Below are 27,034 nucleotides of genomic sequence, written 5' to 3'. Positions count from 1 at the left end.
CCTAACCCACCTCTGCTCTGGCAACCACACAGTTTGTTCTCCGTACTTAGAAGAGTCTGGTTTTCTTGTTTGTTCATGTGTTTTTGTTGCTGTAGTTGTTTTAGATTCTACGCGTAAGTGAAATCATATGGTATTTGTCTCTCTGTCTGACTTACTTCACTAAGGAAAATATCCTTTTGATCTATCCATGTTGTCCCAAATGGCAAGATTTCATTATTAGTTATTATGTCTGAGTAATATTCCATTGTGTGTGTATAAATGCATCTTCTTTATCTATTCCTGTACCAATGGGTACGTATGTGCTTCCATATTTTAGCTATTGTAAACTATGCTGCAATAAATATAGGAGTGCATATATTTTTTCAATTTAGTGTTTTTTCTTTGGTCAATACCCAGTAGTAGAATTATTGGTTCATGTGATATTTCTATTTTTAATTTTTTGAGGAACCTCCATAATGTTCTCCACAGTGCCCGCACCAATTTTCATTCCCACCGTCAGTGGAGTGTTACTTTTTTTGCACATGCTCACCAAAACTTCTTAGATTTTTTTACATAGTTTTTAAAAAATGTTTATTTTTGAGAGAGAGACAGAGTGCAAGCAGGTGAGGGGCAGAGAGAAAGAGAAGGAGACACCATCTGAAGCAGGCTCCAGGCTGAGCTGTCACTACAGCCTGATGCAAGGCTTGAACTTATGAACAGTGAGATCATGACCTGAGCCAAAGTTAGACGTCTAACCAACTGAGCCCCAATTAGATTTTTAATACTAGCCATTTTGACTGGTGTGAGGTGATATCTCAATGTAGTTTTGATTTGCATTTCCCTGATGATTAATGATGGTAAGCTTCTTCAGGTGTGTGTTGCAATCTCTGTGTTCTTTGTAAAAAATGTCTCTTCATGCTCTCTGCCCAGTTTTAAATCTGATTGTTCTTTTGGTGTTGAGTCATATATGTTCTTTATATATTTTAGATATCAACCCCTTTATCAGACATATCATTTGCAAATACCTTCTCCCATTCAGGTTCCTTTTTCATTTTGTTGATAATTTCCTTCACTGTAAAAAGTTTTTTATTTTGATGTCATTCCAATAGGTTATTTTTGCTTTTGTTTCTCTTGCTTGAGGAGACCTATTCATAAATACATGGGTGAGACTGATGTCCAAGAGATTATTCCTATATATTTTTTGGATTTTAATGGTCTTGGGCTTCACAGGTCTTTAATGAATTTCAAGTTTATTTTTGTGTGTGGTTTAAGAAAGTGGTCCAGTTTCATTCTTTTGCATGTAGCTGTTTTCCCAACACCATTTATTTTATAGATTGTCTTTTCCACATTGTTTGTCTTACCTCCTTTGTTGTAGATTAGTCATATAAGAATGGGTTTATTTCTGAGCTTTATATTCTGTTCTCTTGATCTGTGTGTCTATATTCTGCCAGTACCATACTATTGTAATTACTATGTTTGTATTATAAGTGATATCTGGGATTGTGGTACCCTCAGCTTCATTTTTCTTAAGATTGGAAAGATGGGTAGTATGATTTCTACCATCCATAAGATTTCTTAATGGGTAGTATGGTCATTTTAACAATATTCTTTCAATTCATGAATATGGCATATCTATCCATCTTATCTCTAGTTTCCTTCATTAATGTTTTTAGATGATTACAGAGTATATAGGTCTTTCACCTTCTTAAATTTATTCTTAGGTATTATCCATCTTGGTGCAATTATAAATGGGATTTTCTTCCTTTTTTAAAAATGTTTATTTTTGAGAGAGAAGGAGAGACAGAGTGCAACTGGGGGAGGGACAGAGAGAGGAAGACACAGAATCTGAAGCAGGCTCCCAGCTCTGAGCTGTCAACCTGACCCAAAGGTGAGGCTCAAACTCACAAACTGCAAGATCATGACTTGAGCTAAAGTTGGATGCTTAACTGACTGAGCCACCCAGGTGTCCTTGAGATTTTCTTCCTTTTTTATTGAAGTATTGTTGACATACAGTTAATAATATAGTGATTCAGCAAACTTAAGCATGCTGTGGTCACCATGGGTGTAGCTCCCATCTGTCACTGTACAATGCTATTATAATACCATTGACAGTATCTTCTATGATGTACATTTTATCCCTGTGATTTATTTATTCCATAACTTAAAGCCTGCTCCCACTCTTCTTCACCCATTTTGCTCCTGTCCCATCCCCTCCCTCTGACAACCATCCATTTGTTCTCTGTATTTATGGGTCTGTTTCTGCTTTTATTCCTTTTTGAGATTCCACATATAAGTGAAATAATAGGATATTTGTGTTTCTCTGACTTATTTCACTTAGCATATTATCCTCTTGGTCATCCATGTTGCCCCAAATCAGATCTTCCTTTTTTAGGCTAAGTAATACTTCATTGTGTATACCTACCAGTATTTCATTCATTCATCTATTGTCGGGCACTGTGTTGCTTTCATATCTTGGCTATTGTAAATAATGCTTCAATAAACATAGAGGTGTATCTTTCTGTATTAGTGTTTTTGTATTCTTTGGATAAATATCCAATATTAGAATTAATGGATCTTATGGTATTTCCGGTTTTAAACTTTTTGAGGAACCTCTATACCATTTTCCATAGTAGCTGCATGGATTTATATTCCCACCATTAGTGCAACAAGGGTCCTCTTTTCTCCACATCCTCTTCAGCACTTGGGAGTTTTAGTCTTTTTGATAACAGCCATTCTGAGTGGTGTGAAGAGATAGCTAATTATGGTTTTGATTTGTATCTGATGATTAGTGGTGTTGAGCTTCTTTTCGTGTGCTTGCCACCTATCTGTGTTCTTAGGAAAAATGTCTGTTCCGGTCCTCTGACCATCATTTTAATCAGATTGTTTCTTTTGATATTGAGTTGTATAAGTTCTGTACATCTTTTGGATATTAACTCCTTAATTATTTGTAAATATCTTTTTTTCATTCAGTAGTTTGCCATTTTTTGGTTTGTTGATGGTGTACTTTGCTGTGCAAAATTTTTTTTTTTCTTTCCCCTGTAATCTGAACAGTTTGTTTTTGGTTTTGTTTCCCTTGCCTCAGGAGTCCTATCTAGAACAATATTGCAAATGTCACGGCCAGAGAGATTACTGCCTATGTTTTCTTCTAGGCGTTTTACAATTTGATGTTTCCCATGAAAGTCTTCAGTGCGTTGTGTGTTTGTTTTTCTGTGTAGTGTAAGAAAGAGTCTTGTTTCATTCATTTGCAGGTAGCTGCCCAGTTTTCCCAACACACTTATTGAAGAGACTGTCTTCTCCCAACTGCATGTTTTGCATCTTGTGTTGTAGTAGATTAATTGACCATAGAAGCATGGGTGTGTATCTGGGCTCTGTTTTCTGTTCCATTCATCTGTGTGTCTGTTTCTGTGCAGTACCATACTGTTTTGATCACTACAGCTTTGTAGTATATCTTAGAATCTTGCTTTGTGATACCATAAGCTTTGTTCTTCAATCTCAAGTTTCCTTGGCTGTTAGGGGTCTTTTATGGTTTCTTAAAACTTTTAGGATTATTTGTTGTAGTTTTGTCAGAAATACTGTTGGTATTTTGATAAGGAACACACTGAATCTGTAGACTGCTTTGGGTCATACAGACATTTTAATGATATTCTCTCAGTACATGAACAGAATATATTTTTCCACTTGTTTATGTTGTCCTTATTCTTTCATCAGTGTTGTACAGTTTTCAGCACACAGGTTTTTTCAAATCATTGGTTAAGTTTAGTACTGGGTATTTTATTCCTTTTGGTACAATTATAACTTGAATCATTTTCCTAATTTTGCTTTCTGCCAATTCCTTATTAGTATATAGACATGCAACTCATTTTTGAGTATTATTTTCTTATCCTGAGCTTTTGTGAATTCATTTATTACTCCTAATAGTCTTTAGGTTTACTATGTATAGAATTATGTTATCTGCAAATAGTGACATATTAACTTTTTCCTTACCAATTGGAGGCCTTTATTTCTTTTTCCTGTCTGATTGCTATGGCTAGGATTTCTAGCACTATGCTGAATAAAAGTGGCAAGAGTAGATATCTTTCTTTTATTCCTGATCATAGAGGAAAAACTCTGTTTATCCTCCTGAACTAAATTGTTAGCTGTTGGTTTTCATATTGTCCTTTGGCATATTGAGATGTTCCCTCTCTAAACCCACTATATTGAGAATTTTAAAAAACAGAAACAGATGAATTTTGCCAAATGCCTTCACTGCATATATTGAAATGATCATAATACTATTTGTTTTTTAATGTGATAGATCAGGTTGATGGATTTGCAAATATTGAACCATACTTGCATCCTCCCAATAAATCCCACTTGATTGTAGTAATTCTTTTAATGTATTGTTGAATGTAGTTTGCTAATCTTTTGTTGATGATTTTTGCATCTAAGTTCAGGGATATTGGCCTGTAGGTTTCTTTATTTATAGTATCTTTGATTTTTGTAATGGTGCAATGCCAGTCTCATAGAATTTATCTGGAAGCTTCCCTTCCTCTTTTATTTTTTTGAAATAGTTTGAGAATAGGTATTAACTCTTCTTAAAATGTTTGGTGGAATTTACCTGTGAATCCACCTGGTCTTGGACTTTTGTTTGGGAGTTTTTTCATTACTGATTCAATTTTCTTAGTTGTAAATGGTCTCTTCAGATTTTCTATTTCTTTGTGATTTGGTTTTGGAAGATTCTGTGTTTCTAGGAATTATCCATCTATTTCTTCTAGGCTCTCTGGTTTTTTAGCATATAATTGTCATAGTATTCTCCTCTTTTTATTTCTGTGGTGTCCGTTTTTTACCTCTTTAATTTTTTTTTCTTTAAAAAACAAGTTTAAAGTTTGTTTAAGAGAGAACCAGCAGGGGAGGGAAAGAGAGGGGTCGGGCAGAGGATCTGAAGTAGGCTCTGTGCTGACAGCAGAGAGCCTGACGCTGGCTCAAACTCATGAACTGTGAGATCATGACCTGAGCTGAAGTTGGATGCTCAACTGACTGAGCCACCCAGGTGCCCCTACTTCTCTTTCATTTCCTATTCTATTTGTATCCTCTTTCCTTTTATTCTTGATAGGTCTAATTTTCTATCAATTTTGTTTATCTTTTCAAGAACTCGTTCTTGGCTTTGTTGATCTTTTCTATTTTTTCTTAGTCTATTTCATTTGTACATGCTCTGATCTTTATTATTTCCTTCCTTCTACTAACATTGTGATTTGCTCTTCTTTTTCTACTTACTTTAGATGTAAGTTTAGATTGAGATTTTTATTTACAAATTTATTATTATTATTTTTGTTTTTGAGAGAGAGAGCGAGCGAGAGCAAGAGTGTGAGCAGGGAAGGGGCAAAGAGAGAGGGAGACACAGAATCTGAAGCAGGCTCCAGGCTCTGAGCTGTCAGCACAGAGCTGATGCAGGAGTTGAACTCATGAACCTCAGATTAATGGCCTGAGCCAAATTTGGATGCTTAACCAACTGAGTCACCTTGGTACCCCAGAGATTTTTATTCTTGAGGTAGTCCTATAGCACTATACATTTCCCTCTTTGAGACACTGTGAAAGTGGTTCTAAGATTTTTGACTTCTGTTTTCATTTACATTAGTTTCCAAGTATTATTAACATTTTCTCTGTGTGTACTTCATGGACCCATTGCTTATGTAGTAGAATTTTATTTAACCTCCACATGTTTTTGGTTTTCCATTTTTGTTTTCCTGTTACTGATTTCTAGTGTCATACCATTGTGGTCAGAAAAGATGCATGATATGATTTCAATCTTTAAATTTATTGAGTCTTGTGGTTTTAACTTATGACCTATTTTGGAGAATGTCCCATTTGCACTTGAAAAGAATCTGTCATCTTTTGGTTTTGGATGGAATGTTCCATATATATCTTAGAACAGATGGGCCTAATATGTCATTTTAAAGATACTGTTGAGGTATACCTGGGTGGCTTAGTCAGTTGAGCGTCTGACTTCAACTTAGGTCGTGATCTCATGGTTTATGAATTTGAGCCTCACATTGGCCTTGCTGCTGTCAGTGCACAGCCTGCTTTGGATCCTGTCCCCATCTTTCCCTCTGCCCCTCCATGGCTCACTCACTCACTCTCAAAATTAATAAATAACTTAAAAAGACTGTTGATTCCTTCCAGTGTATATTTCATTTCAGTTATATTCTCAACTCTGATTAAAAAAAAAAATGTTTATTTTGAGAGAAACAGAGTACAAGCGGGGGAGAGGCAGAGAGAGAGAGATACAGAATCCAAAGCAGGCTCCAGGCTCTGAGCTGTCAGCACAGAGCCTGATGCAGGGCTTAGACCCATGAGCTGTGAGATGATGACCTGAGCTGAAGTCAGATGCTCAACCGAGCCCCCCAGGGGCTCAAATGTGATGACATTTTCAGTGAAATCTCCCACTCTTCTCTCCAGTTAGTTGAGCTTCTTTACGACCATTACTTTGAACTCTTCATCAAGTAGATTGGTTGTCTCCATTTCTTCTAGTTCATTTTCTGAGGATTTGTCTTGTTCTTTAATTTGGAGCATATTCATTTGTCTCCTTACATTGCCTGACTTTGTGTTCTTATGAATTTGGCCAAACAACAGCTGCTTCTAAAATTGATGGAATAGTCTTGTGTATGATGATCTCCTGTGTAGACTGTGTTCAGTGACTGGGTGGTTGGAGTTGTGGCTGGCATGAGCTTGGTGGTCCTGAGGCACTCCGTGCTGGGGCTTCCCTGATGACATAGCTATAGCTAAAGTGGGCATGATTAAGGTATTCATGTAACTCTCAATGCAGAGGGTGCCCTGGCAAGACAGCTGAAACTGAAGTTGATGCTGGCCACGTTATCCTGGGGCTCTCCCCTCTATGGGCTATCCTGACAGATAACTTAAGCCAAAGTAGATGCAAGCTAGAGTGTGCCAGCATTCTCTGCATGGAGGGCACCCAGGCAGATTAGGTGAAGGTGAAGAGGGCTGCAGGCTGGAGTGTCCTGGGCACCCTAAGGAGGGGCTACCCTGCTGGGATAGTTGGAGCCAAGGTGTAGTGTGGTCCAGGGCATCCTGGGGCACCCCGTACAGTGGGTGCCTTGACAGGAGAGCTGTAGTTGAACTGGGTGCATGCTGGAGTGTTCTGGAATGTTTAATTCATGGGATGTTGTGGGCTAGGTTGTCCCACGGTGTTTGGTGCAGGGTATGCCTTGGTGGGGGGGCTATAGCTGAGACAGGGTGTTCCTGAGATGCTCTGTGCAGGTAAGTCCTAGAGCCCTCTCGAGTTGGGGATGTCCTACATAGCAAGACATTAGGAGCTAAAATAATGTGTACCTGGAGTGTGCCATAGTGCTTTGTGCTGGTGTCACCTTGGCAAGATGGCTATCACTGTAGTGAGCACTGAGCAGAGGTGTCTTGGTGTGTGGTGTGCTGGAGGCTGACTTAATTGGATAGCTCAGTCTGATGTGGGCTGGAGGTCAGGGGTCAGAGTCCATAGGCTGGCTAGGGTGCCTGGACCCTATTCCTGTCCATTCTGTAATGGTGGAGAGGGAATGTAAAACCGCTATGTTCACTAGCACCTCTAGTCCAGAGTTCTAGCTGCTTTCCTGCTGTTTGGTGGTAATAGGGCTAGATCCTTTATATTCTAGTTGCTTTTAATTTGTACCTTTCTGTGCCCAAGGGCAGATCCATCACAGTCTTTTAGTACTATCCCTCTCCATTGCTGTTCAGTGTTGGGACGTGGGTTCTCTTTATTAATAAGCCCATCTCTCTTGTAGTTATGTGATCTTTTGTACAGAAGCTGTTCACTCAGTTCTCATTTCTCCTTCAGAAGGAATTGCTCTACAAATAGGTTTATTCATAGTCTTCCTAAGTGGTCATCTTGAACTACTCTCCAATGGAACTGTTCTCCTAATTTCCCTTTCTGCTACTTCATTATTAGTGAATAGAAATATAACACATTTCTGTATATTAATTTGTATAATGCAACTTTACTGAATTCACTTACCTGTTCTTTGGTGGAGAATAAACAGAATACGTCTGTCTATTTAACAAATTAGATGTCTTTCCTTTATCTGGTCTAATTGCTGCAGTTAGGATGTTGAGTATTATTTTGAATTAAAGTGGTAAGAGAGGACCTTCACATCTTGTTCCTGGTCTTTAGAGGGAAAGCTTTCAGTATGATGTTGGCTGTGGGCTTTTCATATATGGTTTATTGTGTTGAGGTATGGTCTCTCTAAACCCACTTTGTTGAGTTTTTATCATGAATGGATGTTGCATTTTCTCAGATGCTTTTTCTGCCGTCTCCTGAGGTGACCATATGGTTTTTAGTCATTACTCTTAGGTCAATGTGACATTGACCTATTTGTGAATACTGAAACTACCTTTTACTCCTGAAATCTCACTTCATCAAGGTAAATGATTTTTTTTAACGTATTGAATTCAGTTTCCTAATACTTTGTTCTACATTTTTTGTATGTACGTTCTTCAGATATACTGGCCTGTAAGTTGGTTGGGGTTTTTGTTTGTTTTTTGGTCTTTTTGTAGTTCCTTTGTCTGGTTTTGGTATCAGGATACCTGCTGGCCTTGTAGAATATATTTGGAAATTTTCTTCCTCTTCTATCTTTTTGAATACAGTAAAACCTTGGTTTGCAAGCATAATTCGTTCGGGAAACATGCTTGTAATCCAAAGCACTTGTATATTAAAACGGATTTTAAGTACCATTGGCTCAGTTGTGATCATGTGACATACAGTGTCACATACTACTAGTATTGCAAGGCATTGCTTATCAAGTTAAAATTTACTAGAAATGTTTGCTTGTCTTGCCGAAAATTCACAGAACAAGTTATTCACAATCCAAGGTTTTACAGTAGTTTGAGGAGAACAGGTATTAACTCTTCTTATCTTTGTTGAACTTACCTATGAAGCCATGTGGTCCTGGAATTTTGTTGGTAGCTTTTTGATTACTAGAAATGAAATTACTAGTAATTACTATCAATTTCATTACTATCAGTTACTGAGTGATAATCAGTCCATATTTTCTATTTCTCCCTGATTTAGTTTTAGAAGATTGTAGGTTTCTAGGAATCTATCCATTTCTAGGTTGTTCCAATTTGTTGGCACATAATTTTTCATAGTAGTTTCTTGCAACCCTTTGTATTTCTGTGGTTTCAATGATTTCCTTCATTTCAGATTTGGGTCTTAATGTGTCTAGGCAAAGGTTTATCAATTTTGCTTATCTTTTCATCAATCAACTGTTGCTTTTATTGATTTTTTTCTTTTAGTTTATTTCAGCTCTAATCTTCTATCCTTCCTTTTACTGCCTTTGGCTTTGTTCTTTTTCTACATCCTTTAGGTATAAGGTTAGGTTGAGATTTTTCTTGTTGCTTGAGGTTATTGTAAATTTCCGTTAGAACTGCTTTTGCTGTGTGTTAAAGATTTTGTGCCATGTTTTCATCTACATTTTTTCTCCATGAATTTTTTTGACTTCTTTGAGTTTCCTGGAGCCTGTGTTTGCATTTCTTCCCAGTTCTTATAAATTATTTCTAGGTACTCTTGTGGTAAGAAAAGACATTTCATATAATTTCAGTCTTCTTAAATATATTGAGATTTATTTTGTGGCCTAACATGTGATCTATCCTAGAGAATACTCCATGCACACTTGAAAAGAATGTGTATTCCACTGTTTTTGGATGGAATATTCTGTGTATATGTCAGGTCCATCTGGTATTTATTAGAGGAAGATAAACCTACCTATCTCAAATCTGTTTACCTTATATAGACACACAAATATATAAATGTATATAATAGCACTTACCTGGACTTTAATACATATTTCTGGTACCATACTGTGAGGAAAAGAACTAACGCCTAAGATATGTATGGTCATGGTGACATCACTGAATTCAACTGCAGGCCTCCTTTTATATGTATACAGCCATCATTTTGGGCAATCTTCTTTGACATACAGGCTTCCTTCTTTTGTAGGTGGTGGATGTAAGTAGAGAAGGCAAAGAAGAAGTATTTTATGGGCCAACACTCCCTTTTGCTTCTAATGGAATAGCGGCATGCTTCCTTCCAGCTCCGTATTTCACATGCCCTAACCTTCAGACTCTTCAAGTGCCTCATCACAGGATTGGGACCATCTGAAAACCAATGCTTTGTTAATAACTATCATGAAGGGAAAGAAAAGCTTCACTTCTGAATACTGGGCATGAAAAGACCCAGTGCTCCATGCTTCCTTGTTTTGTTTTATATGTCTTATTTTCAGATAAACATTAGCAAAAAATGAACAGTTTTCTAAAATACATTACTGAAACCTCCTGTCACCCTTCTCTTTGTGTGTCAATATACAGTATGTCTGACTTATTGTGGTTTAAATCAGTTAATGGTCAATTACTGTTCCGTGGGTCTTTAGAGCCTTCGTTGTAGTTTCTCTAATCAGCACTGTCTAGGAAAATGTTTGTTAGTAAGGCAATTTATTTCACAGGTACTGCCATCAACGATCTTTAAGAAAGAATTTTTAGTAGTTAATCCCCTTACTACTTAAACCTGGGTTTGTAATTTTTCTTTTAAATATTTAACATTATGCAGCGCCACTAGTATAGACTCAGTATCATGACATTATAAAATTTTAAATGCCATGTTTTATTCACAGTGACACAAACGATAGAAGTAACTGGAACAGCAGCTGGAATTTCCAGATTGTTCAACTTGGTTACTCTGACCTAGGGCTAGATGCTTAAGTTTCAGTGCTAGTTTTCCCTCTCTTTAAGGAGGATAATTATTGATTTCTGTATCATTTCAGAACAATGTTGTGAGGATTAGGCAAATGCTCTGAAGTACTTCATTTAAGAAAAAAAAATTACTCAAATTACAAGGTATTTTACTATCTTTAGAACCTTGTAACTGAATGGGGAGATTATTTTTGAAATTACTTTAAAATTACTAAATAGAACTTGGAACACATGCTGTGGGAGAAATGGTTCTGAAAAGCATGTGAAGAGATGCTAATTAGGAAAAGGGGAGTTTACCAAAGCCAGATTCCTAAGTCGGTACAAATTCTTGCTTCAAATAATAATTCAAACATCTCGTTTAAACTCATTTAGTGAAAAATGACATTTCAAAGCTCAAAAAAATTAGCTGTACTAATTTAGGCACCATAAAGTGCTCTGACATAAATGTGAACCTAGACTTGGTAGTTCTAATAAACGTTTTTCCACTTTGTTAAAGGTTATGTCAATCTTGAGCACTTGTGGGACTCTTCCTCCACCACCAATACATATTTTATTACTACCACTTTTAATAATGCATAAGAATTCTTATTTAGGCTAGGTTTTTGGATTTGCTTTGTCTATAACTATATATATATAATAGAAATTACATTTGAACATAAATTCAAGAAGGAGAACATAAGTTTTTCCCTTTTCCTGATTTTGTTAGGACCTAAGTCCTAAAACGAAGACTTTATTTGGACTTTTCTCCTTTGGCATAGTTTAATTGTTTAAGCAATCCTTACCTTACAACAGGAAGTTGTCATTTTATTCATGTAACCACATTTAGTAATCAGAAGTGAATAAAAAGCAAACTTTTTAAATCCTAAATACAAAATTCACTTTTTACATTATTATACCTAAAAACTTTAAATTTTTTTAATTAACATTTTTTTAAACATTTACTTATTTTTTTGAGAGACAGAGACTGAGTGTGAGCAGATAAGGGGCAGAGAGAGAGGGAGACGCAGATTCTGAAGCAGGCTCCGGGCTCTGAGCCATCAACACAGAGCCCGATGCAGGGCTCGAACCCATGGACCACGAGATCATGACGTGAGCCGAAGTTGGACGCTTAACTGACTGACCCAGGCACCCCATAAAAATTTAAATAATCTGGTTATTCAGATTAAAGAGCAGAAGGAGACTAGTGGTAAGGGGGGAAAGTAAATTAAAAACCAGAGATTCAGACAAAAAAAAAACCTTAAGAGTAACTTTTACAGTTTTGAAAAGTGATACTAATATATTTAGAAGATGACAGAGCATCTCTTTAAAAGGTATAAATCATGTAAACTAAAAATTTTAAATTACCAAGTTAGGAAAATGACTCTAGTATTTCATCTTTTCAACAAGAATCTAAGAAGTACTTCAGATTTATTAAAATTCCTACTTGATACATGAATTTACCTCCAGCCATTTTACCTTATAAAACCATTACACCTGTAATCCCAGATCCTATATCCAACGAATGAAAGGAAAATGGTCTAAAAATAAGCTTGCCTAACTAATAATGAAAAGGTAGCCTGAGATTACTCTTGGTATTTTCTGTATAGATTTCTAACTATTCATATAAAACAAACCAGTACATTATCAAACCCTTTGTTGGTGAACTTTTAATGTATTATTCACTAATATTACAGAACTGAACTCAGAATTTGGAAGTTTTATATGGTTTTTGAAATAATTCTTTACAGTACAGCCAAAGATAGCCTCCGAAGTACATCATTCCTAGGAAAAATAAAACTCAAAATGCTTATGATTAGATCATTTTCAAGTTAATAAGAGCTAATGAAGTTTCCAGAAAACTGGGGTCATAAAACCAAATTCCACTGAAACTATTCAAATATATATTTTCTATTTAAGTGAACTATGGTAATTCCTCTTCTATTTTTACTCTTCAAAATTACAGACCATATCTGTAGTTAAATTAGGTTAATGTGAATTTCCATAGGAAGAACATGAAAATTCCAACCACTTAAACACCATTTCAAGATTTCACAGTAAAAGAAAACACAGTACCACATAGGTAGTAGCACAGTGTTCCTCTGTGTGGGAAGAAAAGACGGCAAAGACATTAATCTCTAAAACAGTGTTTGTAAAGTACAATGAAATTCCTTAAGAGTCTTAATAACAAAATACCAATAAGGTTATGATTAGGATATTTTTCTTCCTTTTTGTCTTCATGTTTTCTACACGGTTTAACCCCATGTATATTGTATACCTTTCAGCTACAAAAAAACCTTTCTATTGTTTTACCACACAATATGAAAACAGGAACAAGACAGAATTATTCCTCCAAGTGATATGGTTCATTTTTATTTTGGTTTTCAAATAATCTGTCATAAAAGAGGAAGCAGAATAATCATGGATGCAGTAAAAATATATACATTTTAAAAATTATATATTATATGTACAATTAACTTATACACATCAATATACAATAAGGCCCAGAATTTTCTAAAAACACAATTCACAAATGTAATAAATGCTATAAATTGGAAAACTACTAGCACACCAAAAACTTTAATAAGCAGAAGTTATTCAATTCCAATCATGTACTTATTTTGGTAACCTTAGCAATATAGATTATTACAGAATTAAAATACAAATCTAGTATTAAATATCTGAAAAAATATACTACTTTGCTAGTTTCCCCAACCATTTTAAGCAAACAAAACATGGTATTTATATTGGCATACTATGTACTTGAATAAAAAGGCAGTATTTTTAACCCTAGGAGGAGAAGGCAGGAGATGAGTTTTTGGAAAAATTTAAGATTTACGTAAAATCTATAGGATTTAGGAAAATAGGTTTCCTAGAGGCTTTTTCTAACTACAGAAACTTGTCAAATTTTTATATAACAGATAATTTTAACAAAGGGAATGTAAAAATAAAAGCTATCAAATATTCTATTAAAGTACACATAATTCTTTAAGAGCAAAGTGGTTTTAAAAATTTGTGATGAAGCATGAAAGAAAATAATAATGGGTAAAGAACAGACACACAGGCTACAGATAAGGTTTTTTTTTTTTTTAATATAGATTCTCAGGTAGAAAAACTCAAATCAAAAAGGCTTAAGAAAAAACATTCTAGAAATAGGTAAAGATACAAAAGTTTTAAAATATGAAACTCTTCTAATGCAAATGAAGTCAATACTAAAAGATTTCTGTAAAGAGATCCTACTCCATGTTTTTTACTCCATGAAAACCTAATTAAATGTTCAATTAAAATTTAAATCCTAACCAAATCTGAAAGTCTAATAAAGTCCTTCTACCACTCTGTTGTCCTTCAATCATCTCTTTTACATTCTGATATGTTACTGAAATTATTTGACTAGAATACTCCTATGTCCAAAATGTAGATTTTAACTGTCTTCCTATTTAAGTGTCTCAAGGCTAGGTATCTATACAAAGGGTGGTATTCTCTGCTGGCAAGCTGAATGAAGCTCAGGTGCAGAATGAACATGGCATTCAGATGTCTAAGGCAGTCTAGTCTCCTACGTGAGTTAAGTTTACATAGAAAAGGTAGAGTCAGATAGCAGAAAGTCTTCTGACGAGACTGAAAGTCAGCTTACTGACACTGGCAAGTAACTGGAGGTCCTTGAGCAGAAATGGAACAGGAGGAAAGGATTATGTTAGCAACACTCATGTCAGAACTGTGTGAGGATGGATTACAGGAAAGGAGATCAGAGATAAGAAGGTAAGAAAGATCAATAGTGCCCAGTAGAAAAGACAGCTGGGGTGTACAGGAAGGGAAAAAGAAAAAAATAGCAAAAGTCCATACTGGTGTTAACCCGAAAGTGGGGAACACATAAGAATCCAAGATGCTTCTGAAGTTTCAAGGCTAAATAACATGCAAAAACAGTGTATTCCCTGGGAAGAAAAGGCAGGAGCTAGTTTAAAATAAGTGACAAGTACAGCTTGACATGTTACTTTGAGATTTCAAGAGGCTCCAACTAGAGAGGTTTAGGGAGAAACCAGCACTAGAAATAGACTTTAGAGATGAAATTATGAGCTAGTGTTAGCAGTTCACTACTAGAAGAATGCTGAGACAGAGCAAGTGAAGAGCCAGATCTCACCACTGGGGACCAGAAAGGAGAACATGGGATACTTTCAAAGTACATTATGTAGGAATGAGGAGTATCACCAAGGGAGGGCTGAGAAGATGAAGGAGAAAACAGATGTCTGGCCAAGGGACATGAGAAACCAGAACGCACTCTCAGATTGCACCAGAAGAGAATGGCTTACAGTAGAGAGGTAGAAGCAGCAGCCCTACAGAATACAGGTTCTTTAGGGGAAAATACATATTAAGGAAGCAGGAATAGAAAAAGGCAAGATTATTGTATTAAGGGTCTGTGAAGATTTTTAAGAAAATGAACGGAGTCAAAAATTTTTCTTTCAATTACAACAGCGCCTTTAAAATTTCACTTCTATATAAACACACACGTATATACACATATGTATTGTCAAAATTTTTTTTTGTTACTGATTTTTAAACTATAAGCTATTTATTCTTAACATCTATAGACATGTACCCTAATGCATGATTCAGAAGCAGCTTTTCTCATCCCTTAAAAGCTTCATAATCTAAGAAACATGATTCTCAAAGCTATCTTATTAATCCTACTTTGAAAATAAAAATATATATATACACATAAATAACTTCTTTAAAAGCATCACCTTAAATAGATTAAGCTTCATTTGCTGGAATTTGCAAAGCAATATATTAAGTTTAATAAGTCACTATAATACTGAAAAGAAATTCATTGCTTTAAAGTCTACTAAGTAACCTTAACGAAGTTTTATTCGTTCCATTTGTTGAAGTACTAACAACTAATCTGGGGGATGGGGAGGAACAGACTATTTGTATGTCATGAAAACAATAGACACTCCTTTAGACTTCACACATTACAGTAAGGAGAGGATTAATAAGTATAGTTTGCTGATTGCAATACACTTCAGCTTTAAAGATACTTCTTGAGTCAGAAAAGGGAGGGAATGATAAACACTAGAGTCACAAGAAGAAAACTAAGTTATTGTAAAGTTAGCAAAACACGTGTAAGAAAAAAATTGAAAAAAAGGGGGCTCATTCATCTACGACCTATTAGAGAAAGAGGGACAAAGTTACCTTTGTGCATGAATGATTAGTGATCATATCTGTACACCTCCTGTAGAACATATGTCCCCGATACATTTTCACATACATTATCCCCCGATTCTTACCAGGACACCGTAAAACAGAAAAAGGATTAGCATTCTTTTTTTTCTCCATGAAGAAACTGTAGCTCAGCAAGGTTAAGTGACTTGCCCAAGTTTACAAAGCAGAGCTGGCTTTGAGACCTAGGTGGGTTCCCAACACTAGGACTGGAGTTCTTTCACCAAATAATGCTCACCACAAAAAGGAGTCAAGGACAAGAGCCAAACTGGTAAGATAAAAATCTGGATGAAATAGTTAAAGAGTTGAGACACAACAGCTGCTAATGGAAACTAAAATGGTTCCCTGTAAACATAGTATAAGATGCTAAATTATAAAAGGCTTTAACTGGTGGGCAATAAGATATATCAGCTAACTTCTTAGAAATCTTCTGTGAATAATGTAATCTGAAGATTTTTTAGATGTTATCTTCTCTTAAAGGGTCTTATTTATCCTCTTCCTGATAGAGGTCTTTTAATAAATTCCCACAAAGGATGACCAAAGAAGAAAAATCTGACAATTGTTGGGACCTAAGCATAAACATCGTTGGCTTAAGTTTTGAAACATTTTATATACTATCTGTAAATTCATTTAGCCAGACTCAAGTCTCATTCCTCACAGAGTTAAGTGTGCTGGGCATTTATTAACTTGCCTCACACACAGTATAACAAAAGATGACAGACATACAAGCCCATCTCCTGAACCCCCTTTCCCCCAAAACCAGCAGAGAAAAGCCAAATAATGTTAAAACACACACACACACACACACACACACACACACACACACACACACACCCCCCATACTAAAACATAACAAGCAAATCACTCACAAGACACAAGACACAAAGTCACATTACAGTGAAAAGTTCCTGGATCAACTGGTACAGATCTGCTTAACAGACATACACAGATAACAGTCACAGTTAGAAAAAGTTCCTTTAGTTTAACTAAAAACTCTTCAGAAGAGAATGCAATTCTGCCAAGTTCCAAAGGTCCTATAATATATTTAATTAATTTTCTTATTTATTTCTTATTTATGTACTTTATATATACTTACATGTATGTAAGAAAAAAAATCCTAGAAAATATTTTTAACAGAATATTATATAATTAATTAGAAGTATGAATCAGAATGGTGCAAAGTGGCTTCAGACAGTTATAATAGAGAAGGCAAGTCACAAAATATGTTAGGTATTATCACTCTCCAGTCTCTGCATTTCATCTTGTCCCACTTGTCCTAGGTGAGATAAAAGTTTGCTATAGGCTTCCCTGTTTAAGAAAAAAGAAAAAGTAGGTATATTTATTACCTTTTCCACTATTTTTCACTGAAGTATTTACAAACTGAGTCTACCTGAATGTCTGTCTACACACACACACACTCTCTCTCTCTCTCTCTCACACTATATATGACTAAAGTACTTTGATTCTTTGTTTCAAACTTGGGATGTATGACTTCTCATGAGTGCTGACTCCTCTAAAATAACCTCTTTAGGAACTATAGGTCTATTTCCATAATGTTGCATTATGTTACATAGTCCAGCACAATCTGAAATTGGATTGTAAGCCTATCAGAAAAAAGGCCTATTACTTATTTTTTACCCAAAACCATATTATTTGAGTCACTTATCTTACTCACTGGATATACATGATACAGTTGATTCAGTATATCAAGGCACAACTCAAAGGACAGATAATGCCACCATGGATTTTATAAAAAGTAACATATCTGAGGTCTAAAGTCCACTTCCCAGTGAGGAATGCTGACCGTGTTTTGAGCAATAGGGCACTGATGAAACATAGAGCTTTCCAAAATGGTCATTTTAAAAAGAACTGTATGTGAATGAATATGTCAATCATAGTATGGAAACATTTATCAACTCAAACATACCCCAAATTTTTAGGAATGGGAAAATATGCCATTTCTAGGAAACGAATCTAAATTTTATAATTGTTGCCCAAAAGAATGTAATAAAATTATCAAACGTACCGTTGTGCGATATTTTTGCCAAGGCCCCATTTCCTCTCTGAATCTTTCAGACACTGAGTGAGGGTAGAAAGCAAGTGGATAACAACCTGCTGATCCAATGCTGCCACTGTTTCTAAAATGCTGTAAATCTGATAATCGTATCTCATCCCATAATCCTGGATAAAATGCCTGAAAGTAAATCAAGTTACATAGGATTACTTCTGGGGAAGTTCCCTGGGCTGGTATCTATATAACAATCAGCTGTAACCTGAACACAAGAAAGGTCATTTTATGTAAGATGACCTTAAGAATCTGGATGCCCTATGAAGACTCTTTATAACACTTAAAAAGAAAGGACAGAAATGGCTTATTGCAGTGTGAGCCATGCATGACCAGAACCATCGCACTGGTAGGAAGAGGGAAGGGTAGGAACCCGAGGAGGGAGAACAAGGGGGAAATCTCATCCCAGGGACTTTGCTGCTATTCTCTGCATGTCAGAATCTGAGCGGTAAGGATGTAGAAGAAAGTCCAGCTTCCTAGGTATTTCTTAGTTCGTCGTATTTCTAGATAGATCAAACAATAGTCTTATGAGAAAAGCAAGTTACTCATAATACAAAGGTTTACGTTCCTTATCTGGAGATTTTAGACCCACAGGAGGCCTTTATAAAGAATTATATGTTTTAACCCTAAAATTTCCACTCTCCCTCAACAAAATAAAAGCCACCTAGCTTAGTAAGTTGTACATAACAAACATGCAATCTTCTTCGTTCATATAAAATCCTTGCTCCTTCTGAGGGTTTAATATTTCTTACAAATCCACTATTTCATGTGATCACAATTTAAAATTGTAAACAACTGATGAGTGCCAATTACGTCATGAAAAAAGCAAACTGAGGCATCAAAGTGCCAACACAGAAGAAAACGGACCCATATTATTTCTCATGGCAGTGCTAGGGCAGAGTACATACAATAAAGGAGAAGTAGAAACTGTGAGAAAGAAATATTTAAAAATACTGCCCTAACAGAAAGCACAAGATTCTAGAGGACGCATGGCAAGAAACAACAACAAAACACAAAAGGTTACAACACAAAACACAGAAAATGTTCCTCAAGTTGCATTATTGTTCTTGGGAACGAACATCAGGTCTACTCCTATACAGTCTGTGCTTTGCAAATGAAGCCTTCTGGGTCTATAGTATCGATAGCAAGTGAGAGAATCAGTGACATACTTCTACACTGGATCCTGAGTAACATGTGTAGCAGCTCTGAGGGCCTGTGCACCTGTCATCATGACCCACATATCCTGATTTTTTCTCTCATACATACAGGAGTCTTCTTCACCCAATTCTCAGGTAATTTTAAATCAGTTCACTCCTCTTCTTCTCTGGCACTTTTGTCTTTTTAATAAAATAACACAATGTAACAAAACCACTGCCAAAAATATAATAATTGAAATACTATAACAAGTAGTAACACATTATGTTGTGGATAATTAGTTATTTAAAAAATATGTTGGCTGTCAAATGGCTGGCAATAGTCCCCTTGCCAGTTGGCGTATTTTCCAGTTACCTAAACACAGAAGTCAGCTGGGCGGCGGGTTCTCCTCCTGACCCCACTTGGCAGGCTTTTACCATGTATTGCAGGTTCTCTGTGGCCAGCCTTTTCACTAGGAGGAAAAATTATAGCATCACACACTGTGTCTGAATTGACCATCTGGATCCTCATTTTCATGAACACTCTTAATTTAGAGAAATATGTTGTTTTCTTAAAGTTTGTACAGTTTCGTTATTTTTCAAAATGAAATAGTTCTGAGTTTTTGGTTTGTTTTAAAGTGTATCTCCCTATCTCCTTATCTCCCATTTTAAGAAAATATAAAAAGCTTAAGAGTCTATTTTCTACACTCTCATAACTGAAAAAATAAATGTAAAGACAGGCTTCTTCAGAAGAGCCCATATTCAAAAACATTCTATCATCCTAATCCTACAAGCAGTTACATACTGACAAAAGATAGCTTTTAATCATTCAGCTGATTTACAGACAAGCAGACTGATTTTTTAAAATTCATAGGCATATTCCTCCCTCCTACTCACTAACAAATTAGAAACCACCAACAATTTACCTTCACTTAAAATTAGCCAAAGATATATGTGTGTGATATAAATCAACTATCTGTGATGCTATCGTCCTTTCAAAAAAGACAGCAAAGTTACAAAAAGAACATTTGTATTCCTTAAATATTTAAGCAAATCCTTTAAAACTGCATTTGTACATAAAAATGGCAAAATATCAAGAAAGAAAATAGAAAATTTAGTATGTTCCAAATATTACTAAATTTTTGTTGTTTTTGGCACATCTAATATAAATTCCTGGGGAAAAAGCACTCTAAGAATAAAAATTTCAGAAACTCTAATCCATTATAGCAGGAGCACAAAACAGGATACACATGAACTTAAGTTAATCACATGTAGTTAGTAATGTTCTCTATGGTATGAGGATGGTGGATAAGTAAGATATAGCACACTATCTTCACTTATAGCGAAGAATAACTAATATGAGAATAACTCCTCATATTAGATACAATTCTGAAATCAGTATAATTGGTTCTTCTTAAAAGACATTTTCTTGAAAAACAAACCCCAAAAGCTCTCCTGTGGAAAAAGTAAGTACCAGAAACAGTCTTCATAAAGAAGAGTAAGCACTGATTTAAAAAAAATAATAACAGCATTATTGAAGTATAACTCACCTATCATAAAAACCAACCTTTTAAAGTGTACAATTCATTGGATTTTAGTATAGTCGCAGAGTTGAGAAGGCATCACCACTATCTAATTTCAGAACAATTTCACCATTTCCCCAAAAAACCTTATGCCCATTAACAGTCACATTCTCAACTTTCTTCCTCCCTCAGGCCCTGGCAACCACTAATCTACCTTTGTCTTCATGGATTTGACTCTTCTGGAAATTTCATATACATAGAATTATATATATACGGTCTTCTGTGATTACCTTTTTACTTAACATTATGTTTTAAGGTTCATCCATGTTGTAGAGTATTTCAGTACTTTATTTCTTTTGATGGCCAAATAATATTCCACTATATAATAGCGATACCCCACATTGTTTATTCATGCTTTATTTCCTGGACATTTGGGTTGTTTCCATTTTGAAGCTATTACAAATCAAGCTGCTGTGGATATCAGTGTACAGTTGTGTTTAAAAAAAAATATTTGCCATCTTGGTTTATTTAATTGAACTGAACTTTTTAAAAAGCTGGGTTTTTTTTTTCTTTTTAGTTTTGCTTTACATTAATAGCTTTGCTCATGTAACACATACAATTCCATAGTTTTTAGTATATTCACAGAATTGTGCAGCCATCACTACAATGTTAGAATATTTACTTTGCAAAGAAACCTGACACTCTTTAGCTACCACTCCCTATTTTCTGATATACCCTAAAAGTAACCACAAATCTACTTTCTATCTCTATAGATTTAATAGCCTAAGCATTTCATACAAATCGACCCTACAATATGTGGTCTTTTGTAATTGGCTTCTTTCACTTAAAATAATGTTTTCTAAGTTCATACATGTTGTGTAGCATGCAGCAGTATTTAATTCCTCTTTATGGCCAAATAATATTCCATTGTGTGGATATATCTCATTAAGAAACTATCAGTTGACACTCTATCTATTGGCTACTATGAATAATAAATTGGTATATATACGAGTACACAAGTTTCTGTGTGTACATATGTTTTCATTAGTCCTGGGTATATGTCTAGGAGTGACATTGCTAGGGAACATGGTAATTCTATGTTTAATGATCTAAGGAATGACCAGACTATTTTCCTAAGTGGCTACATAATTTTACAATCTCAGTAGCAGTAACTAAGGGTTCTGATTTCTCCATGTTTTCCAAACCTTGTTATTATCTGACTGTTTCATGATATCCAACCTAGTGAGTATGAAGTGGTATCTCACTGTGGTTTTGATTTGCATTTCCCTAATGATTAATCATGCTGAACACCTTTTCAGGTGCTTATTAGCCATTTGAAGAAATGTCTATTCAAATCCTTTGCCTATTTTTTTTGTAAGTTTATTTTTTTGAGAGAGAGGACGAGAAAGAGAATCCTAAGCGGGCTCTGCAGTGTCAGTGCAGAGCCTGACAGGGGGCTTGATCCCAGGACGCATGAAATCATGACCTGAGCTGAAATCAAGAGTCAGATGCATAACCCACTGAGCCACCCAGGTGTCCCCTTTGCCTATTTAAAAAAAAAATTATAACTGAGTTGTAACAGTTCTTTATATATTCCAGGTACAAGTTCCATAACCTATAAATGATTTGCAACTCTCATTCTATAAACTGTCTTTTCTTCACTTTCTTGATTGTCCTTTGAAACACAAAAGTTTTAAATTTTTTCTTAAGTTTTCTTTTTAATGGGTTATTTATTTTTTTGAGAGCGAGTATGGGAGCCGCAGAGAGAGAGGGAGACAGAATCTGAAGCAGGCTCTGTGCTCTCAACACAGAGCTTGATGCAGGGCTCGAACTCACAAACTAAGAAATCATAACCTGAGCCAAAATCAAGAATCGGACACCTAACTGACTTAATGAACCAGGTACATGAAAAGTTCTTAATTTTGATTAGTCCAATGTATCTCTCTCTTGCCTTGCACTTTTGTTATCATATCTAACAATTCATTGCCAAATCCAGATCATAAAGATTTACTACTTTGCTTTTTCTGAGTTTTGTAGTTTTATCTCAGCCATTTAGGTCCATGATCTATTCTGAATTCATTTTTGTGTATGGTGTGAAATAAAGGTATAACTCCATTCTTTTGCATGTGGATATCTGTTTGACCTAGCACAATTTGTTGAACTACTTGTTTTCTCCCCACTGAATCATCTTGGCACCTTTGTAAAAAAAAAAAAAAAAAAAAAATCGGTTGACCATAGACCTTTGGGTTTATTTCTGGACTTTCAATTCTAATCCACTGATCTATGTTTATCATTATGTCAATACCACACTGTCTTGAGCACTGCTGTTTTGTACTAAGTTTTCAAATTGCAAAGTATAAATCTTCCAACTTTGTTGTTCTTTTTTCAAAACTGTTTCAGCTATTCTGGAGTTACACTGAGTTTGTAGATCAATTTGGGGAATACCACTATCTTACCGATATTACAAATTCCAGTACATGAAACAGGCTGTTCTTCCATGTATTCAGATATTCTCCAATGTTTTTCAATGTTTGGTATTTTTCAGATCTTAAGTTTGCATTTCTCTTTTCTTGAATTTATTCCTAGTTGTTTTTTTTAACTGTAAACGGAATAATTTTCTTAATTTCATTTTTAGATTTTCATTGAGAGTATATAGAAATAGAATTAATTTTTGTGTCTTAATTTTTTTTTTTAGTGTTTTCTTTATTTCTAGGAGAGAGACAGAGAGAGAGACAGCGTGAGCAGGGGAGGGTCAGAGAGGCAGTCACAGACTGAAACAGGCTCCAGGCTCTGAGCTGGCAGTCAGCACAGAGCCTGACACGGGGCTCGAACCCACGAACCGTGAGATCATGACCCAAGCGAAAGTCGGACGCTTAACCGACTAAGCCACCCAGGCACCCCTGTGTCTTAATTTTTTATCCTGCAACCTTGCTGAACTTGTTTATAAGTTCTAATAGCTTTTTAGTGATGTGCTTAGGATTTTGTATATATAGAACCAAATCATCTATACATAGGGTTAGTTTTACTTCCTTTTCAAGCTAGATGCCTTTATTTATTTTTCTTGCCCTGACTAGGATTTCCAGTACAATATGAATACAAGTGGCAAGAGTGAACATCCTTGTCTTATTCCTAATCTTAGGGGGAAAGCAGCTGATCTTTCACCATTAAGTATGATGTTAGCTATAAGATTTTCATAGATGTCCTTCATCAAACTGAAGCAGTTATCTCTACTCCCAGTCTGTCATTATGTAATGCCCTCTTTTCTTTTTTAAGGTTATTTATTTACTTAGAGAGAGGGAGGGAGGGAGGGAGAAAGCTGGGGAGGGGCAGAGAGAGAGAAAGAATCTTAAGCAGGTACCACACTTCCAGAGCAGAGCCTGATGTGGGACTTGAACTCACGAACCGTGAGGTCATGACCTGAGCTGAAATCTAGAGTCAGATGTTTAACGGACCGAGCCACCTACTTGCCCCTGTAATGCCCCTCCTTATTCCTGATAAGTTTACTTGTTCTGAGGTCTCCTTTCTTTGACATAAACAGCTACTACAGCTTCATTTTGAATTGTGCTAGCATTTTTCTCCATCCCTTTACTTTTAATCTGTATCTTATATTGAAAGTGGGTTTCTTGTAGATAACATATAGTGTGCTTTATTTTTTTATCCAGTATGTCATTTAATTGGTTTATTTAGATCATTTATAATTAAAATTATTGAGATCACTGGTTTACTATCTACCATACATGTAACTTTTCTTAAGTTTATTTATTTTGAGAGAAAGTGTGAGTCAGAGAGGGGCAGAGAGGAGAGGGAGAATCCCAAGCATAAACCATGAGATCATGACCTGAGCCAAAGTTGGTGCTTAACTGACTGAACCACCCAGGCGCTCCACATACATATAACTTTTCTGTTCATTGTTATTGTTCTTTTTTTCTAATCATTTGCTTTTAGTCTGCCATTTCTGAAGGTTTTAATTCAGAATTTTATATGATTCCATTTTTTCTCTTCTTTTAGTGTAATCAAATACACTTAATTCAAAATTATTTTTCATGGTTGTGCCAGAGTCTGTAGCATACAACTACTCTAACTCTACTTTCGAATAACATTGCATTCCTTCAGGGTGGTACAGGTGCCTTTTAACACAGTATTCCAAATTCCTCTCTCTGAATCCTTAGAACATGCTGCCATTCAGTTTGCTTATCCATAAGGTATAATCACCAATTATTATTTTGAAAAAAAAATTAGATCATTTAAGTGGAGAGACAGATAGATTCAGAGAATCACAGCTTATGAGGACCAGGAGCAGACCAGGAGCTGACACTGGAATAAATATTTACACTGGATTTGACAAACTGCTCTATGCTGAGTTTTGGGGATAACAGTTTGCTCTATGACCTCAATTCCCTGAGGCATCTAAGAAGAGTTGACTATTAGTCTATTCTGATTTGTTTCTTGTAGTGAGAGTGAGAACTTCCAAGTTCTTTACACAACAAATATCCTGCAGCTCTTACTCCCTTCATTTCTGTTTTTTCTTCCTATATTCTGGTGCTGTTTTGTTAAGTGCATGTTTATAAGTTGTTAAATACAGTGATCCTTTATCACTGTAAAACATCTCTATTTCTAGTAACAGGTTTTTTTTGCCTAATATCTATTTTATCTGTTATGAGTATAGCCACTCCAGGTTTCCATGGTTATAGTTTGCATTATGTAGCTTTTTTACCCTTTTATTATTTCAATCTTTGAATCTAAAGTGTTTCTTGTAGATAGAAGAGTGTTAGATCTTTTTATTTTACCTTTTTCATTCCAATGATCTCTACTTCTGATTAGTTTGTTCAATCCTTTCACAACTACCATTATTATTGCTATAAATGGATTTATATTAGTCATTTTACCTTTTGTTTTCTAAATGTCTTGTATTTTTTGTTCTTCTAATCTCCTTCACTGCTTTTTGTATTACATGCATACTTTAAAACATAGCATTTTAATTTCTTTAATGATTTTTCATTAGTTTTGAATTATTTCCTTAGTAGTTGCTCTAGGCATATCAGGCATATCTTAATTTATCAGAGCTTCAGATTTATATGAATTTAATTCAGTGAAATATAGAAACATTACTCTTACATAACTCCATTCCCCTCCCCCTTTGTTGTGGTATTATTTTTTCAATGTTTATTTTGAGAGAGAAAGACAGTGCATGTGTGCATGTGAGTGGGGGAGGGGCAGAGAATAAAGAAAGGAGTGGTCTTCATTCAAATACCACAGACTCCTGATGTTTTTATCAAGTTTTGGTAGATTTTCTTAAACGTTTCTATACTTGGTCTACTCTTAGGACTATTTCGAGACTTTAAATGCTTTCTTTTAAAAAAATTCACCAGTTTTGCTGGGGAGTAGGTCAGCAGAACTCCTTATGTTCTTGTGCCAGAACTGGAATTCTTTCAGCACTACAGTGCAGGTTTTTGAGTGGATATATGTTAAACATGCTCGTGGGCATATACCTAGGAGTGGACTTGAGGAGTCATTTAGTAAGACTAACTTTCTATGATTTTACAAATTATTCTTTTAAGCAGTGAGACCACAAGGAGAGTCAGAGGGAATTTCCTCTGAGCCAAGCACACAAATCTGTGTTTCATACTACTTCCTCAGCTTACAAAGACAGGAATGCAGACACTGTGAATTGTGTATTCTACCCATGTCGAACATGTTACGCACTCACCAGCTAGAAGTGAGCAGCAAAATTCACCTCCACACCTTGGCCCCCTTCCTGATAATTACTATAACCCAAACAAAGGCTGGCTAAAATTTTATACCTGCTCTGCTCTGTCTCAACAAATTTTGTACTGCACACCACAGTAGGCTTTCACTGAAAGTATGTGTAAGTTTTCAATGAAGACAAAATTTCTAAAGATGACCCTGGGGTCTACCAGGGTATTTTTCAGTGAAGAGATGCTTCTCTCAGGTAAGGACATTCCACATGAACACATTATAATATGTTCATACAAAAAATGAACACATTTTTTGTAAAACCATGCTTGGGAGCAGGAAGAAAACAAGCATTTTAATTATTAAAATAAATACAGATTTAAACAAAATACGCGTACATTTTGAGATGAAATGGAACCTTTCAAAGAGCACTTTGACCTTTACCACTTGGGGCGGTGCCCTCAGATTCCACAGGATGCACACCGCACTCACCCATCACAGCGGTCAGAGGTACTTAGGTAGAAGCATCAAGGAGCCCTGCCCTGAACCATGAATCGCAGCTTCAGGAGAACACATACACACTTACACACAGAGCATCGTATTTACACTAAAAACTCCTTCAGGATAGAGCTATGGCTACTCTTCTACATATTCCCAATAAACTTAATAAAGCATACTACTCATAGTGGAGATCAAATAAATGATATTTTAAAGAGATCCCTAGC

General features: G+C 35.6%; 2 protein-coding genes across 7 annotated transcripts in view; one reads left to right on the top strand and one right to left on the bottom strand.

Annotated features, from left to right (window-relative positions):
- Window positions 1-10,698, top strand: part of KLHL32 (kelch like family member 32) — a 113,831-nt gene extending 103,133 nt beyond the window's left edge. For all 6 annotated transcript variants that reach the window (XM_077764733.1, XM_077764732.1, XM_077764730.1 and 3 more), the window contains one exon: window positions 9,959-10,698. In XM_077764733.1, the coding sequence (XP_077620859.1) occupies window positions 9,959-10,120 (162 nt within the window). In that variant the 3' untranslated portion in view covers window positions 10,121-10,698. The remainder of the gene's footprint in view (window positions 1-9,958) is intronic.
- A 3,155-nt stretch (window positions 10,699-13,853) lies between these two features.
- Window positions 13,854-27,034, bottom strand: part of MMS22L (MMS22 like, DNA repair protein) — a 119,613-nt gene continuing 106,432 nt past the window's right edge. The window contains exons 23-25 of the mRNA XM_077764767.1: window positions 19,469-19,565; window positions 17,921-18,088; window positions 13,854-17,202 (exon numbers count right to left, since the gene is read on the bottom strand). Of these exons, the coding sequence (XP_077620893.1) occupies window positions 17,121-17,202; window positions 17,921-18,088; window positions 19,469-19,565 (347 nt within the window). The 3' untranslated portion in view covers window positions 13,854-17,120. The remainder of the gene's footprint in view (window positions 17,203-17,920; window positions 18,089-19,468; window positions 19,566-27,034) is intronic.

This window comes from Crocuta crocuta, unplaced genomic scaffold (assembly GCF_008692635.1).
Source record: "Crocuta crocuta isolate KB4526 unplaced genomic scaffold, BGI_CrCroc_1.0 scaffold194, whole genome shotgun sequence".
Taxonomy (NCBI): Eukaryota; Metazoa; Chordata; class Mammalia; order Carnivora; family Hyaenidae; genus Crocuta; species Crocuta crocuta.
The sequence above is the reverse complement of the archived record's forward strand: the minus strand, read 5'-3'. Positions and strand labels throughout refer to the sequence as shown.